General features: G+C 57.4%; 2 protein-coding genes across 2 annotated transcripts; both read left to right on the top strand.

The window, feature by feature from the left end:
* Positions 1-8,571: 8,571 nt before the first annotated feature.
* Positions 8,572-11,069, top strand: LYPD2 (LY6/PLAUR domain containing 2). Its single transcript, XM_006043440.4, has 3 exons — positions 8,572-9,178; positions 10,312-10,431; positions 10,796-11,069. The coding sequence occupies exons 1-3, from the start codon at positions 9,121-9,123 to the stop codon at positions 11,002-11,004; spliced, it is 387 nt and encodes a 128-aa protein (XP_006043502.1). The 5' UTR covers positions 8,572-9,120; the 3' UTR covers positions 11,005-11,069.
* A 3,333-nt stretch (positions 11,070-14,402) lies between these two features.
* Positions 14,403-15,480, top strand: SLURP1 (secreted LY6/PLAUR domain containing 1). The gene is made up of 3 exons (XM_006043441.3): positions 14,403-14,531; positions 14,952-15,071; positions 15,281-15,480. Exons 1-3 carry the CDS (start codon positions 14,426-14,428, stop codon positions 15,478-15,480), a joined length of 426 nt encoding a protein of 141 aa, XP_006043503.2. The 5' UTR covers positions 14,403-14,425.
* The last annotated feature ends 2,665 nt before the right edge of the window (positions 15,481-18,145 follow it).

The raw sequence follows: 18,145 nt of genomic DNA, 5'->3' as shown, positions 1-18,145 counted from the left end.
CCTGCTTTCTTTCGGTCCTCACCAGCCACCCAGTTGCACTCAACCCCGGTGGTCTGGTCTGGCTGGTCCTGCTGGCTCTGTCCCTCCTAGACTCCCACCCACCCTGGTTCTCCCAGGCTTGGCCCTGGAGCCAGCCCTGGACCAGGGCAGATGATGACCCAGGGGAGGGGAGCCAAGCAGGAAAGGCAGGAGAAGCCCCGGGGCTCGCTAGGACCAGCCCTGGTTCTGGTTCCCAGGGAGCGAGACCGACCTACCAGCTCACCCAGCTGGCCCCTGGGAAAGGCTGACGGGGCTGGAGAGGAGGCAGGACCCCAGGAACCCACCCAGCACCCAGCTTTCTACTCCTGACACTAGCTAGTTCTTCCTCTGCTGGGGGGCGGGGTCTGAGACCAACCATCTCAGAGGAGCCCACCAGGTAGAGGGATGGACAAAAGCCACTCTCCGGCTGCCAGAGTGGACACACAAGGGCCCCTGGGCCGGCAGGACTGGCCCCTGCAGATGGTCACCTCTGCTGCCCCCACAGCGCATCACCCGTTTTAGCAGAATGGCTTGCCTGGCACGTCACTCCCAGGAGGTCTGGCTCCTGCTCTCAGGATCACTCTTCCGGGCTGGCACCCATCACGGGGCCTCTCTTAAGAGCAACGGCCTTTCTGCTCCTCGCCACTCTACTCCTCCCCAGCACTGGGCAGACACCCACAGGCCCAAGCAAACAGTCAAGATCATGACCATCATCACTTCCTGGGGTGCAGGCCTCTCAAGCCACCGCTTCTGGAGGGAGGCCCACTTGACAGATGGGAAAACTGAGGACTGTTGCTCTGGCTTTCTGGAGGACAACTGGTCCACCTACTCACTGCAGGCTGGTGTGCTGGTGAAGCTTCCGCTTTTGAGGCTTTGAGATTCATTTGCAAGCTTAGGGACAGGAGTGGGCTCGCAGGCCTTGATGTAGGAGATAAGGTGGGCTCCCGGTTAGACATTCACATCTGGCCTCCTGTTTGCATCTCCTGAGGCAAAAGACAGGTAGTTCCCAGTTAAGGTGTTTACAGTCAGCCTCTTTTTTGCCCTCCGACAGGAAAGTAACAACAGAAACAGAGTAAATAGTCAGTGTTTTTCTCTTGTGAATGCCTTAAGGCAATAGTCAAGGCAAGGACAGAGAAGTGCAAAATCCTGTTTGAGTAAAGGATGAAGGGATCTCCACTTCCCCCTCTTTTGGAATAAGGGAGACACTACATATGCACAGAAAGGCTCTTTTGTGGGTCAAAAATCAAGGGGTAACTCCAGACCGTAATGAGTCTTGCTCCTCTCAGAAGCCTTCACTTACAGATTCATCTTGGCTGAGGGGTGTGTGCACATCCCAGGGGAGGGTCCCAGGGTAAGTCAGGTGTGGAGAAAGAAACCAGATAACTAGCCCGAAGGAAGAGAAAGACCCAGAAGAACTGACCAATAGAAATGACTGAACGGCCTCTTTACAGGGCTCCTCCTCAGCAGGGGGGTTGCCCACAGCCTTCCTCTCTGGGTGTGCATCTCTGCCTTGCTTCTATCTCAGCTAAACCATTTCTCTATGGTCCTCCCACTTGCTGCTGCACAATGTCTCTAATAATAAACTTTGTACCTGCGTTTACAGTTTCTGCCCACGTGATAAATGCATTTTTCACAAGGGGCAAAGATCCAGGAGAAAACAGCTTCTAGCCTCTAACCCTTGCTGGTTTGGTGGCTAGAATCCCTGGTTTTCATTCAGGCTCCTTCGGTTCAATTCCTGGGCAGGGAATTAAGATCTTGCCTCATGCCACTGCTCACTGCTGCCTCGCTGAGATTAAATGGTGCCGAAACCCCAGGGGTGGCAGGGAGGGGGCTGCAACCTGGGAATTAGGTAAGCTGTAGGTCTTGCCCACACTGCTGGCTGGAGACTTCTGACTTTTGCTCTCTGTCTCACCTCCATGGGAACTGGCTTGCGCTCACATTCCCTCTGCATTGTTCCCTTCCCAAGACCTGCAAGGCTTCATCAGCTTGGTGAAGGAGCCCAGGCTCTCTTCTCTTTCCTATCTCCCGCTTTCTCTCACTTTGCCTAGACTACAACCCCCAGCACCCCCCATGCCCAAGGGCTGTGTCTTCATCAACGTTGGGAGTAAAGCGCTGGGAGCTGGAGCTCGGCACCTGCCCCTGCCTCCAACAACTGCTCCCTGCTACCTGACGCGCTTTATTTCCTAGGGTACAAAAATTACCTCCCCCTTCTAGGGGGAGGATTCCAGAAAGCCTCCCTCCCTGCCTTCCAGCATCTTTTCCCCCCACGTTGCTCACCAGCCTGCTCCCAGCTCTTTACTTTTTCTCTTACCTACTCTAACTTGGGAAACAAGATTTACCTTAGACTCCACACAAGTGGAGTGATAGACTTGGGGTTCTTCTTCTCCTTAATCTCCCAACTTACTCTGTGTCCAGAAATCCTCTGTGGAAATGCTTCCACCTCTCAACCCTCAGATCCTGACCCTGGTGGCGTTTCCCACTGTGGCCACCTCTGTCCCTCTAGGAGTTCCCCTTCACTCCAGGACTTGACAGCCCGTGCACTGTAACAGCCAGCCTGTCAGCTTGGCCACTTAGTCCAGACTGTGATGCTACAACAGACCTCTCTCAAGGAGAGCCCTGGCAACATGCTGGCAATGGTCTAAAAGCCCTTCTCTGGCCATGCTGAGTTGGACGCCCTGTGCAGGGTATCAAAGCGGGGCCAGAGACATCTGGCCATGATTCAGTGGATTCATGACTCAAAACCTCATCAGACAATAAGATCGAACGGAATTCAGGGGATGCTCAGGTCCTCCTAAATGGATTGTATACTGGTATACTGGATTACTTTGCTACAAGCTCTATGTTCTTGGTTGCAGGCTATTCAATGTGGGTGGATCCCTTTCTAAGCCAGAAGAAACACAGATGTGCTAAGAAAGGAAATAATTAAGTCTTACTGCAGCAGAGCCTGGCCTTTAAGTTGGGGATTAAAAAAATGACCTGAAAACGGGTCTCTTATCTTTATTGCCACAGGATGGGAAAATGGACTGAGGGTCCCTTACGTCTAGGACTTTCTCCTATAATCAAAAGCCTAAGGAATCAGAAAAATTCTCCTAACATTCTAAAAAATTCCCTTTTAATTTCTCCTATCTCGCAGGCAGGGTTAGGATTAGGGTTACCCTAATTTCCCTTACTCCTTCAGATTCTTCTGACAGGACAAAGGCCTCACCTCCCCAGAGAGACAGACTCTGCCGGGACAAGATTTTATCAGTCAGCCTGCCCCTGTTCTCAGAGTCAATTTGAGCACTCTCTGATTTAAATTTAATTAGGAGACCATGATCACAGAAAGAAAAAAAGAGTGTGGCCACAATATTCTTTAGACTCTGGAGAAAATGGGCTGAAACAAAATTTCTTTTGAAATTGCAAAATCAGTTCTTTTTGCATATGCAGTTAAAAACTGGCTTGTTAAAAGCTTGGGCTTCCCTGATAGTTCAGTTGGTAAAGAATCCATCTGCAGTGCAGGAGACCCCGGTTCGATTCCTGGGTCAGGAAGATCTGGAGAAGGGATAGGCTACCCACTCCAGTATTCTTGAGCTTCCCTGGTGGCTCAGCTGGTAAAGAATCTGCCTGCAATGCAGGAGACCTGGATTCAATCCCTGGGTTGGGAAGATCCCCTAGGGAAGGGAAAGGCTACCCACTCTAGTACTCTGGCCTGGAAAATTCCATGGACTACACAGTCCATGGGGTCACAGAGAGTCACACACAATTGAGCAACAGTCACAAAGCTTGTTAAAAAATATATACCTAGAGAAAACTTGAAGTTAACTCTTATCATGTCCTTGAGATACACAGCCCACCTTGCCTGAAACTTTAGCCTTGAGGTAATTTTTAATAGAATTTCAAGCCAAGGGGAAAAAAGAGGGGCTAAGAGACATTTTAAATCTCAATCAGAAACTATGACATCTCTGTCTGTTCAGGTATATATGTGTGTCTCAATATGTGTCTTTGTCTTTAGATAATATTGCTGAGTTTAATTTGTAAATGAACTCTATTCAATTGGTTTAAAGAAAAGTAAGCACTTACAACCAGTCCATTCTAAAGGAGATCAGCCCCGGGATTTCTTTGGAAAGAATGACGCTAAAGCTGAAACTCCAGTACTTTGGCCACCTCATGCGAAGAGTTGACTCATTGGAAAAGACTCTGATGCTGGGAGGGATTGGGGACAGGAGAAGGGGACAACAGAGGATGAGATGGCTGGATGGCATCACTGACTCAATGGATGTGAGTCTGAGTGAACTCAGGGAGTTGGTGATGGACAGGGAGGCCTGGCGTGCTGTGATTCATGGGGTCGCAAAGAGTCGGACACGTCTGAGTGACCAAACTGAACTGAACTGAACTGAAGCATTTACAAATGAAACTTGTAATTCTAAGTACAAATGCACTTAATTCTAAGAAAAATTAAGCTAAATAAATTTCAGGTTCATGTAAACTGTGAAGTATTTAGTATTAAATTAACAGCTGGTATTAATGCTTATTGATCTAATATAGACATGTCTAAGAGTCATTAACATTAAGCATAATATTTTCATTGTGACTACATTTAATTTAAGTTAAATAAAATTTTGTTATATCTGTTACAAGTTTTGTCAGCAAGGAAAGTAACTCCAGTGAAGAAATTTTTAAGGAAAGAATGCAAATTAGATTGGAGCTTTTAGATAAACTCTGTTAAGAATAATTATTCTTTCAGTTCAGTTCAGTTCAGTCACTCAGTCGTGTCCGACTCTTTGTGACCCCATGAATCGCAGCACGCCAGGCCTTTCTCTCCATCACCAACTCCCTGAGTTCACTCAGACTCACATCCATCCAGTCCGTGATGCCATCCGGCCATCTCATCCACTGTCGTCCCCTTCTCCTCCTGCCCTCAATCCCTCCCAGCATCAGAGTCTTTTCCAATGAGTCAACTCTTCCCAGAAGGTGGCCAAAGTACTGGAGTTTCAGCTTCAGCATCAGTCCCTCCAAAGAAATCCCAGGGCTGATCTCCTTCAGAACGGACTGGTTGCATCTCCTTGTAGTCCAAGGGACTCTCAAGAGTCTTCTCCAACACCACAGTTCAAAAGCATCAATTCTTCAGCGCTCAGCCTTCTTCACAGTCCTACTCTCACATCCATACATGACCACAGGAAAAACTATAGCCTTGACTAGACAGACCTTTGTCTAAAACAGTCTGTCCAGATTTGGGTAACCTGAATTTCTAGGGTTATGCTAAACTAAGTGATGAAAAGGCTTATTGACTAGCTATGTCATTTCTAAATAAAATAAGATTCTGAAACACTGATAACTGGAAACTAATTTCCTCTTACAGAAAAACTAAAGACATTTTGGACTATTAATGAAGAATGGTTGGTGCCATCCTGAGATGTTTTCTATAAGAAAGCAAAGGCTTTTAGAAATGATCACTGGTATTTATGCTCTCCCATCTATGGAATGCTAAGATAAAAATCAGTTCTTGGTTCCTTAAAGAGAGGAAGATGTGTGTTTTTGGTAAACACGAGATGAGGAATGAAATTGCATTTTATTAAGGGAAAAGGAAGTAGGTCTGGCTCACAGGTGACTGTTTCTGTGTGGGAAAAGTTTTACTTTGGATACACAAAGTAAAAAAGGGGGCTTTTGGAAACCTGATAAAAGAGTTTTGTACATGGTACAAGTTTTCTTAAGATATTGAACTGCCTTTGAAATCTTTCATTGTTATTTTTGCTAAGTGAATAACTTGTTACCCTGTAACTATTCTGTGGTAGGTGTTGCTAATGCAGGTGTTCTAACAATTAAATGGAATTCATAAAGACCTGACATGCCCTGGTAAATGTCATTAGTCATGGTTCTAGTTACTCTTAAATGCTATATGTCACAGTGGCAACGAAGTTGCTTTGCCTATTGAATTGCAATGAGATTTTAAACGTGCTTCTTAAGCCTGTCATCACAGAGGGCTGTGGTTTCATTCTGACGCCTGTGCAAAAACATTACCTCTTCAAGATTTGTTTAAAAAGGGAGGGGGCTTTCTAAGATTAAATTAAAATTAACTAGGTAAACAAATTTTTTTATTAACAGAATTTAATATATTTAATATAAATTATAAATATAATATATTTGATATATTATTTATTATAGTTTTCTATATTGCCCGTTTCAAAAAGTGTTGTTTCTTACATTACCAAGTGTGTGACTGAGCCCCTGATAAAATGATGGGCTACAGTTCCATACGAGATCAATGATTGTAATAGTGTGACTGCAGATATAAGAAGAAGCAACAAGAGGGACTATTTCCCTGGACCAAGAGGCTGGTAAGGTAGGTGTGGTCCAGAGACTTTGGCTACTCATGGGGCCTGGTCCAGAATCAGCAGACTGAGTGGCCCATGAGTGAAATCTTTGACAGACCTGGGAGTAAGCATTCCTGGCACTGAGGGACAAAATGGTCACGAAATGCCCCCAAACCGTGGCCAGCCTGTGGCCAACCTGTGGCTGTGAAGGGGCCCTGCCCACTGAAAACTGGCACTCGCTGCTGCCTCTGCGAAGGTCAAATCACGCCACTACACCTGCTGCCCTTCACACCCCCTGAAGGAATTCAGGGCGGAGAGCAGAAATCAGGCACTCAGTTTGTGCTCTGGGAAAATGGACAAAACAGGCCTTCAGATAGTTAGATATCTTCATGTAAGCATTTTCTTGAGCCCAAATTCTTACATCTTCTCATACCTAGAAAAACACTAAAATTGTTACTGGAGACAACTACTTTGGCTTATATGTTAATACCACATTAAAAGGCTAGAACCTACTCAGACAAACGTAGACAACTGGCTACCTGGCAAAGCACCAGGTCCAGATTGGCTTTCAGGCTCATTCTCCTGGGGAAAAAAAAATTATTTTGTCTGCCAACGTTCAGGTTGTCAGTCCTTCAACTACTTTAACTAGGTTAAAATACATAAAAATATATATATGACCACTCCAAATGGCTCCATTCCTGTGAAGAGGGTAACCCAAGTGTTGACTCTACCTGGACCAAGATCAAAGTTGCTACTGGTTCTTACTCCTGCTTGGACTGCTGGTTACAGTAATTCTTTTACTGACCTCTGCTCCCTGCCTTTTTTAACCTACTTGTCTAGTTTGTTCTTTCTAAGGACACAAGAGCTTCCCAGATGAAGTGATGGTGACATCTGACCCCTGACCCCAGTCACACACTGAGCCTGACTCTGGCCACACTCTGATCCTGGTCACAGTCTGACCCCTGACCCTGGTCACACTGCTCTCTCACACTCTGACCTCTGACCCTGGTCACACTGTGCTCACTGACCCCAAGGCCTCTCGAGGAACAGGGAAGGGCATAGACCTCTTAGCAGGGAGGCTTCCCAGCAGAGCACCCAGACCCTGGCTGGGGCACATTGCTCCTCACCCTGGGCACAGCCGTAACTTCAGAAAGGCTCTCTAGGAGGAGCTAATGCCCAGAGGCCAGACTTGTTCCAGAAGAAGAGGACAGGTGAGGTCTCTGGGTCTAAGTACGGAAGGCATTGGGCTGGGCCAGCCGCTGGGAGAATGGCTCAGGAGGAAGCTCGGGTGTGCGAGGTGCTGTCTGCTCCTATTAGCCGCGCCCAGCATCACCCCGGCGGCCTGGGGAGCGGCAGAATCAGACAGGCCCGGCTGCCATCTTGGCTGTCATCCAGACCTCCCTTTGAAGTGACCAGCCTGTCACCGTGCTGCGACAGCCTCTCATCCTGCATCTGAAGCTCTGGCACCGCCCCTCGCTGTGGTGTCAGGAACCAGGTCCAGGGTCTGACACCTTCTTGGTGTTTAGGGAAGGCTGGGTGCCTCCCCACCCTGGTGCCCAGGGAGCCACAGCCCTCCCAGTCTCGGGATCAAAGACCACAGCCCACATGGAGCTGCTGCCCCCGGACTAGAAAAGGCCACTGGGGGCCATCGGGTGGGGTGGGGGGCTCCCAGGCAGAATTTCAGCCGCAGGACGAGAGGAGGGAAGGACACCCTGGAGCAGGAAGGCAGGGGTAGAGCTGGAGGGGAGTGAGATCTGGACCCGGTGGGAGAGGAGGGAGGAGCCCAGCAGGGCTGTGGTGGAGCCGGGTGAGTCGGGCCCAGCCCGGCCAACCAGACCTGTCAACAGCCCTGTCCCACACCTACCCGTGCTGGCTCGGGCAGCGTGGGGCCCAGAGGGGCGAGTCAGGGTCACAGACAGGGCAGACACTGGAGAGGCCGAGGTGCAGGGGGGTGTGGGCAGGCTAGGGAGCAGTGTCTAGAGCTGCTTGAACCTAGGACCGGATCCGTTTCTCCCCCTTCTGAGTCTGGGGCCAGGCCCATCCTGTCAACTCGTTGACCTGCAGCGGGGCCAGGGGCTCCGATCAAGGCGTGCCGGACCCTGCAGGGGACACCAGGATTTGTGTCCCCCTGCAACCCCACCCCTCCCCCGCCACCGTCCAGGATCTTTCTGTTGACCCAACAGTTTTGCTGTCTTTGTGCCCTTAAGCCTCTGAGCACATTTTGGCTGGTTGTCCAGGCGACCATTTCCCCATCAGGATGCCCCACGTGACCACCTCAAAGAAGCCGTGCACTGGGGCCTGGGCACCCTGGGAGGACTCGAACCCAGAACCACTAGACTAGGACTCAACACTGCAGACAGGAGTGGGCATCCAAGGCCCCTGACAGAGGCAGGAGTCAGGGTGCAGGGGAGCCCCCCTCTGCCACTCCCAGGCAGGCTGAGACCATCCTGAGGGGCAGTACTGTCTGGTGGGGAGAAGTCAGAGCACCCCTGAGGGAGTTACAGAGGCAGGCGAGGACCCCCAACCATGAGAGAAGGGTCATGAGGGGGTCACAAGGGTGCGGGGAGGGGCCCAGACCACAGGAGGCGGAGGAATGAGGAAGGGGCAGGGAGGGGCGAAGGAGAGCCACCGAGGAGCAGCAGGTCCAGGTAGAAGTGGGTGGGGCCCCCGGGTAGGGGGCGGGCCTCCGTACCTCCACCACCTGGGAAACCAATCCACCTAATCTGCACGGCTGACGGGTCCGGTGGCTGCACGGTGCTCCCACCCCCTCCGAGGGGTAGGCCCAGGACTGACGTGCTGCAGGAACCAGACCATGTGGGGGACACGGCTGGCACTGCCAGCGCTGGTGCTGGCCGCCTGCTGTGAGCTCGGTGAGGGGTGCCCGGCGGCCGGAGGGAGCAGCAGGGGCCAGGGAGAGGCAGAAAGAAAGTGAGGAGGGCGTGGGGGGCAGGCACAGAGGGGCACCGGCAGAGGAGTGCCTGGGGCCCAGGGAGGATGAGGACGGGGACAGTGGGAGGCGCTGTCCAGGGCTGGGACTGGCAGGGTGGTTGGCTGCCAAGGCCCTGGGTGCCCACTGTGGGGAGTGGCCCTTCATCAGGGGCATGGGCACCAGGGGCGGGCTCTCTGCTGGGGCAGGCAGGCAAGGTCAGAGCCACATTCCCAGATGCCGGGGCCATGGTTCCTGGGGCAGGACTCAGGAGATGCCGTGGCGACCCCAGGGAGGCACTGGGGTGGGGGCGGCAGTAGGTGGAGAAGAGGGAAGCAGACCGGACATCCTGGGGGACTTGGGTCTCAGACACCCAGACCCTCACCGGCCCCACTCCCAACTTGAGGAGGAGCTGGTGGGGTGGGCCCCAGCCAGGCTGTTCTGTCCAGGAGGAAACGGAAGTGTCTGGGAGACACAGTAACAGCAGTAGGGGCGGAGGGCCAGGCTGCAGGGATCCGGCTGGGGCACTGGTGCTGGAAGGAAGGGGTCAGCCCACCAGCCCGCACCCTGACCCACCTGGGTCCCTCTGGGCCTGAGCTCTCCTCCTCTCCCTTGTTAAGCTTCCACCAGCGGGCACAGCAGGCCCGGCTCAGCCCACCCTGCACACCATACACCTCCCTGCCCGATCCCCGATCCCCCTGCAGCACTTGGGGTCCTGCATGTTGCTGATGAGGATGCCGGGGTGTGTGGGGGGTAACCTGCTGCAGTGAGGCCCTCTGGGCCCCTGCTGGGGCCTTTACTGCAGAGGTGTGGGTGCAGCCCCACCTCCGTGTGCCTCCCCAGCACCCCCAACACAGCTTCATCTCAGCTTTGGCCAGCAGGCTGAGCCCGACTGCCAGGGGCATACTCTGCCTCAGGACTCAGGGACCCAGCTCACGGCTCTTGAATCTTCCTGGGGTTTTGGTTGGTTGGCGACTGGAGGATTGGTGGCATTGTTCCCCTCAAACCTGGGCTCTCAGGTCCCAAGGCTTGGGAGGGACAGGCCTGCCTGACCAGCCCTGGCCGCCCCTTCCCCAGTGGTCACCCTTCAATGCTACACGTGTCCTGAGCCCATCGACGTGTCCAACTGCGTCACCATCACCACCTGCAATGTCAACGAGACCATGTGCAAGACCACACTCTACTCCCTGGAGACAGGTCAGTGGGGCGGGGTGAGCAGGTCCCGGGGTCAGAGCTGCCTCCAGCCCAGGCCCTGTGTGCGGAGAGCAGCCACCACCTTGGACATTTCCAGAAAGAGCTTTTGGTCCAAGCAGCCAGGCTCCCTCCCTCTTTCCTCACCCTCCTTCCTGGGATGGGAGGCTCTTGCAGCCTTGCTGGAGAGTCACGGAGTGGCCTCACCCCTCGAGGCATCCTAAACAAGTCACTGCGGGCCCCTGGCACAATGGTGGTGGAAGGAGGGAGGGGCCAGGTCACAGAGGGGCTGAGCCAGAGTGGGTGCTGTGGGAGGAGGCTGGGCTGGGGCTTGGGGGCCAGCCTGACGCCGGTGCCCCTGTGCCCCCAGTGTACCCCTTCCTGGGGGACTCCACAGTGACCAAGTCCTGTGCCAGCAAGTGCGTGCCCTCGGACGTGGACGGCATCGGCTGGACCCGGCCTGTGTCCTGCTGCAACACTGACCTGTGCAACGTGGACGGGGCGCCCACCCTGGGCGGCCCCCACAGCCTGGCCGGTGCCCTCCTCCTGCTCGCCCCACTCTTGAGCCTCCATCTCTAGACCCTGACCCGCAGCCCCATGTAGCCCAGCCCCCAGCGCCTCTGAAGAATCACGGCCCACACCTGCACCAGGCCTCCTGAATCTGTTTTCTGGGAGCAGACCTGCCCGCTGGATGGGGGGGGAGGGCTGCCCGCTGCAGCTCTGGCTCCTCAGCCTAGGCCGTGTCCCCCTTGGCCGTTCTAGCCCCTCCATCTCCCCACCCTCTCTGCCTGGCCCAGGCTCTCTCTCGGCCACGCCGCTGCCCCATCTGTGGGCCCTCCATCTCCCTGTGATGGGGTAAGGGGGGATGGTCACTAGACCTGGACACCCTCTAGTCCTGCACACCCACTAGTCCTGGGACACCCACTAGTCTTGGGACACCCACTAGTCCTGAGACACACACTAGACCTGCACACCCACTAGTCCTGAGACACCCACTAGTCCTGCACACCCACTAGTCCTAGCTCTGGGAGCCTGGCTGTGGCAGGACAGGAAGTGGGGCCCACAGGCACACCACGTCCACCAGGGCTGGATCAGGGGTGGCTTCTTGGAGGAGGGGGCATTAGGACCACCCTTGAATGACAGAGACATTGGCTGGGTACAGGATGGCAGGCCAGGCCAGGCGGAAGGTAGGCAAGGGGGGCCAAGAGTGGCCCAGGACCTGGGATTACTCCATAAAGCCCCCCAAGGCTCACCGGCCTGGCCCCTGAACAAGGCCTTACCCTGGGTCAGGGCGGAGGGGGCAGAGTGAGGGAGTTCCAGGCCTTCTCCAGGCCCACCCCAGAAAGTCCCCCAGAAAGCCCCCCAGAAAGCCCCCAGCCCCGCCCTCACAAGCCCCACCCCCTGGTGCCCAGGCAGCCCAAGCTCCAGCGCAGAAGGGAGCTCCATCTCCCCTGGGCCTTGGGCCAGCCCAAAGCCTCCAGGCTGCCTCCCCAGGGAGCCCCCGCCCCACAGGCCTCTCATACCCACTTCCTGCCCCCGCCCCTCCCCCCGGGCCCTATGAGCAGAGGCCTGGGCACTTGACGGATGGAGGGCAGGAGATGGACCCCGGGTACCCTGGGACGCACCCCCAGTCTCTGCCCCGCCCCACTCCAGAGGCTGCTCTGAGGCCCTGGATGCACACAGCACCCAGAGTCTCCAGCCACATCGAGATGGGGCTGCATGGCTTTCCTTCTGCACCACAAGGTGCCCCCTCCTAGCCCACAGCCCTGAGTCCGGAAAGCCCCCACTGTCCGTCACCCCCTTTAAGGGTTTCCTGCCCCTGGATGGAGGGAAGCAGCCCCTGGACGCACAGTCGGGTCCCACTGAGGGCGCCCCACGCCTGCGGGACAGGAGGCGGGCAGCCTCGGAGGCCTCCTGTCCCTCGGACCCTGGGAACGTCACACCTCCTCTTGCAAGACTCGCATTCCCAGCCAGCTCTCAGGGGCAGGACCCTTGCAGACCTGCTGCTGGGAGAGCACCTTGGACAAACCACCCGGAACAGCGGGGGCCAGGAGGCCAGGAACGTTCACACAGTCTCAGACACCACCCCCGGGGCCATGTTTCTGGGTGCTAACCCTGTCAAGGAGGAGACCCTGCCCTCAGCTATCCACCAGCCCTCCCACCTGGCTCTTCCCGCCTCTCACAAAAACAAGGGCGGCCGTGGGTCACTTAAGCCTTAAACCCTGGATTGAGACTCAGTAAGGGCTCCCCTGGTAGCTCAGCTGGTAAAGAATCTGCCTGCAATGCAGAAGACCCTGGTTCGATCCCTGGGTCAGGTAGCTACCTTGGAGAAGGGCATAGCAACCCACTGCAGTATTCTTGCCTGGGGAATCCCATGGAGGAGGAGCCTGGAGGGCTACAGTCAATAGGGCCGCGAGGAGTCAGACACGACTGAAGCGACTATGCGCCCAGGTGTGACTCGGTAAACACACACACACACACCTAGCCCTACAGGCAAACCCGGGAAGGCTGTGTGTCCATCCTGGTCACTACCCCACTGCCCTCAGCACCCTCCCTGCCATCTCCACGTCCAAGGTCTTCCGGCTCCTTCAAGGCTGCTTTCCAGGTGGCCTGCCCCGACGGCCCACAGGGTCTCCTGGCCTGGAGCCCAGACCAGCCCACCTGGCCGCCGCTCCACATCCATCACCACCGCAACCTTCGCCGGCTAGTTTTCACAGCTGCCCCCCGGGTTGATGGTCCTCTGCCTGCTTTACATCTAAAAGAAGGGGGTCAGGGTGGCTCATGAGCAGACCTGGTCGCACAGAAGCCTGGGGGTGCCAGGACCCGCCATCTCTGAGGCTCAGACCAGACCCTGCCTGGCTCCACTTGCACAGCCCTCGTGGCTTGGCGGCCCAGGCCCCAGGGAAGGGCCGTCCGCTGTGTGCTAGGCCACGCCCACCGTGTGTGACTGCATCGTTTGACCTGCATTAACCACGGTCCTCCCTTGGCAAACAATTCCCTTTGTTTCCTTGCAACCACCTCCCCATCCACGAGGCCAGGTCACTTCTGCTCTCCAACTGCCCTGGGTCCCTAGTTTCATCACAGAAACAGAAATCCAGTCTGGAGGAAGGAGAGTCACCCCAAGGTCACACACGGAGACGGCAGCACAGCCAAGGCTCAAACCCAGGCCTCCTGAGCGCCAGCCCTAAGCTCCTCCCAGCACGTCACCCGGCCCTGAGACTGGGGTGTAACTCCCTGCCCCACGGCAGGGCCCACCCCCACCCTCCACGCAGCACATACCCCTTCATCCACCACCTCTCTTACTCTTTTATAAGTGGTGAAAGAAGAAGTGGGCACGAGGCTCAAGTGCCGGAATGTGCCCCCTCCCTTTCCAGCCAGCCCGCCCGCCCGCCACCCATGCAGCGTCCATCCATTCATTCCTCCCTCCACCCAGCCACTCACTCAAGCATCACCCAGCCATCTGTCTTTTCAACCATCCATCATCCATCCGCCTGTCCATCCATACACCCACCTATTCACCCACTGCGCCCTCAGAGGACAGAGAAATCAGAGGCTGGGACAGCAGACGGGACCCAGGCCTCTGGCACAGGGGAGACGGGCGGGGTTAGTGAGTGGCAGAGCACAGGGGTGGACATGAGGCAGTGTGCAGTGGGAGGTGGGCCGCATGGCGGGTCAGGGAGCCCTGCTGCCTGGGGCCGGGAACAGGAAGCTCAGGCCTGGTCTAAAGGCCATTTGTGAGGAAGGGGTTGGTGGTGATGAGGGCACCATTGGAGATGTGGGCCTGGGGCATCACACTCAGCAGTGGAAAGGGGCCCGTGGCTCCCGTGTGGTGGCCAGGGGAGGGGCCGGCCTGGCCAGCTCCAGCATCTGGGGCTCCCGCCCCGAGGGCCAGCACCTAAGCGTCCTCTGCCAGCTGCCTGCCCAGCTTCCACCCTGCTGACTCACTGGCGGCTCCTGCCGCCACCCAGAGTGGGGACCCAAGGGCTGGGTATAAATCCCCATGGGCGGCCGGCGGAGACCGTGGCCGCTCGGCTCAACTAGAGGGATGGCTGTCCCCAGGGCCCTGCTGGCCCTGCTGCTCACCGCAGCCTCGGTCGTGCACCTGGGTGAGAGGGGCGCTGCGGCTGGCCAGCGGGGTGCCTGGCGCTGGTCCTCGCCCAGCCCACCTCCGAGGCTGGGTTGGGGGGGGGAGGTCACCAATTTGGCTGGTCGCCCTGACCCTCTGGTCCTGAGCCCGGCTCCACCCGGGGCAGGAGTCACGGCCTGCTCTCCAGGCAGGGAGACCGAGGCTCGGGTGGGAGGGGTGGGTGGTGCAGGGATCACGTCTAAGCCGGGAGGCTGGGCCTGAAGGGGCTCAGCAGGGCAAGGCGGTCCTCCAGGGAGGGACTCCGACACACGTTCCAGGCGGACCTGTGGGGAAGGGCCCGGGGCTGGACCACCCCTAGCCTCTTCTCCTGCCCTTCCTGTGACCCCCAGGGTGGGTCTCAGGGCGGGGTGATGAGGGCCTGCCCCCGCCCCTCCCCCAGGTGAGGCCTTAAGTTGCATCACCTGTGAGCAGCCCACGGCCCTTCCTCTGTGCAAGAACATTACCTACTGCAAGCCGAATGAAATAGCCTGCAAGACCACGCTGGTGACAGTGGAGGCAGGTGAGGAGGGGGCCTGGGGTTCCCAGCTCCCACCTCAGGGCCATACTGCAGACCCCAGCAGGGGCCCGGGTGACTTCCATGCCATCGGTCAGTTAGGGTGTCCTGGGAGGAGGCAGAAAGCGCAAGGTGAAGGGCACAGACTGGGATGGCCAGGGAAGGCTGGTGGGGGCGGGGGGGTGACTGCGCTCTGACACCTGCCCTCCCTCCAGAGTTCCCCTTCAACGAGAGCCCCGTGGTGACCAGCACCTGTGCCAGCTCCTGCGAGGCCACCGACCCAGACAGCATCGGGGCTGCCCACCCCATCTTCTGCTGCTTCCAAGACCTCTGCAACTCCGTGGGCGTTGCCAGGCTCAGTGCTGGTGCCCTGGCCCCCCTGGGGGCCGTGGTCCTCAGCCACCTCCTTCCCTGAGGCGCCTGACGCTGCCAGCTGGCCACTCTGTTGGCACGTGCCCACGGCCCAAGCTCAGCAGGCACCAGGCTACTCGTGGGACCCCAGGGGAGAATCGTTTCGGGGTGCGCTCTGCCCTCCTCCCCCAAACCTATGGAATACATAAATAGACCGAGGCTGGAGACCATCTCTTCCTTCTGGACACAGAGAGCCCACGGGGCCGCCTTCGGGGAGCTGGGTGGGACCAGGTGCATTCTGGCACGCGAGCCTTGTGCCCACCATGGCCATTCTGAGCAGCTTCAGACAGGCCGGCAGAGGCTTCAGGGAACAAATGCCTTCCTGCAGTCTGACCAGGACTCGTTGCTCAGCCCAAGGAAAATCTGACCCTGCTTCCAGAATATTTCCTGGGGTTCTGGAGGCATCCCCCCCACCCCATGCCCCCTCCCCAGGATGGGGAGGAAACAGGCTGGAATCCAGTGTTCTCCGTGCATGGGTGGGTCTGTGGGGCCCAGGTCTGCCGCGGCAGCAAGGAGGGACCTGGGGAAGAGGGCGTGTGGGGATGGCCTGCCCCCCCAGGCTGGGTCTTCCGAAGGGTGTGGGGTAGGGTGTACCTGGGTCTGCGGGCACCCACACAACTCCCCAGGCCCCAGTCACCTCCTGCAACAACAGGCCTACTATACCCTGGGCCCCAGGGACAGCTGAGATTAGAGGGTGTGTGTACAAGACACGAAGGCTGTGTCGGCTTGCCCTGGACCCCCAGGGCTGGCTCAGGGCCACCCCCCGTGTGGTCTAGCCTGTCTGCTCAAGGATGGGCTGCAGAGTGTCCTTGGGGGCTGACCACTCCTCTGGAGCCCAGGATCCTTCGGCTCCAGGAAACCCTGCCAGCTGTCCCTGGCACCCCTGGCGGTCCCTTGCTCAAGCCCACTGCAGGGAGTGGGAAGCAGGAGCTGGACTGACCCCCGCCTATCAGCGTCACCTTGCTGTCGGGCCTCTGGGCTGGAGATTCTCCACATTCTGCATCACAGCCAGACTTCCAGACCACCCCTGATGTGACCCTGCACTTGGAGGCCAGGGCCACCACTCACCTTGGGGCACAGTGAAGGCACATCACTGCCCCCTTCAGCTTCGCCAGCAGAGCAACAGGGGGGCACCTTTGGGCGCTTCAGGGGTGCAGAGCAGGTGTGCAGCTGGGAGAGGCATGGCAGCTGACCACTCCCACGGAAGGCAGGTGGCAGGCACCTGTGGGGCCTTCACGTGGCCAGCAGAGGGCGTGCGCCCCTCAGGCTCCTCGCCTGGCGCCAGGGTCACCGGTCCTCCCTGGCTGCACCTCCACCGGGAGCCATGGAGGGTGGCCTGAGCTCACGGGGGCCCGCCAAGCCCCAGCCCTGGCCCTGGGCACGCCCGCTGGTCTGCACCCCTTTGGGAGCTGGGGAGGCCATGGCTGGGGGCCTCAAGAGTGGCCAGCAGGTGGCTGCAGGGTGGACGGCAGCTGCCCACACCGTCTGCGGGCGTGTGGGGCCTTGAGGCAAGTGGGTGCTGATCGCACACTCCCACGTCCCATCACAGGGAAGCGGGTGGGTCACAAAGAGCTGCGGTGCGGAGATGCTCAATGCTCCCCCCTCCCCACTCACTGGCCAGAGAAAGAAGGGCCCCTCTTCCATCATGAGAGATGACGAGGAACGCCACCACTGCCCCCAGGAGCTCTGCCTCCCGGACGTCCCGCAGGCAGGTGGCGGGGGTGGGGGGGAGCGGTCACCTGGGGAGCCAGACGCCGCACGGACCACAGGGGGCGGAAGCCTGGGGTGATCGGTCCTGTACCCACTGGCTTGTGGGAGGGGGAGCATGGTCTAGGAAGAACCAGTGCCCAGGCCACATACGGGCTGACAGTCACTTGAACTTCTCAACATAAGTGGCCACTGCATGGGATCAGTGGGTCTTGCGAGAACTAGGCTGCAGATACACTCCCAATGGCCCAGTCCTGAAGCCAGGCCCCTTAGTCAGCAGGTACCCTTCTCCCCTCTGCTGTGGGCCTGTCCCCCATGTGCGGACCCAGAGCCTCTCCTACCCCCCACCCAGCTGGGCTGCATCTCCCTGAAGTGGACACAGAAGTCCCCATGCCCCTGGGGCAGCCACATGTAGCCTAGATGCCCATGACCATCCTGAACCCCACCCCCACCGTGCCAAGCGAGGCAGACCATGCCTAGGCACCTCCATGCCATCTCCCCAGCCACTGGTCCCACATGCTCCCAGCCAGTCACTAGGGGCCACTGGCTGAGTGCACTGTTTCCTGTCTGTGGTCCCACCAGGAACTTGTCCTGTCTGGCAACGGTCAGCTCAGTCACCAGCCACGATCCCCCAAACCCCACCGCCCCTCCCTACAGGACCTATGCAAACATGTGTCATGTGAAGAGAAACAGACCTTCTGGGAGGGAGCCCATGTGACCCTCACGTGGCCATTGGCTCAGGACAGGCATGAGGCCCCGCCTGGCAGGCCCCAGGGCCCTCGGGGAAGGTGGAAGGTAAAGAGGGCTGCGGCTCCAGCCAGCCTCCCTGGCAGCACAGCACCGCCCTGCTCCAAGCCTCTCCAGCCCCACCACCCCATCGCTGAATGCCTGCTGCACACCCAGCCACTTCCAACGGCCTTTCTCTCCCAGGCCACAGTGCTGGCCCCTCCTGGGGCAGGTGG

Source organism: Bubalus bubalis, chromosome 15 (genome assembly GCF_019923935.1).
Source record: "Bubalus bubalis isolate 160015118507 breed Murrah chromosome 15, NDDB_SH_1, whole genome shotgun sequence".
In the NCBI taxonomy this organism is placed as follows: domain Eukaryota; kingdom Metazoa; phylum Chordata; class Mammalia; order Artiodactyla; family Bovidae; genus Bubalus; species Bubalus bubalis.
Note: the sequence above shows the minus strand (reverse complement) of the source record. Positions and strands in the feature narration are given on the sequence as shown.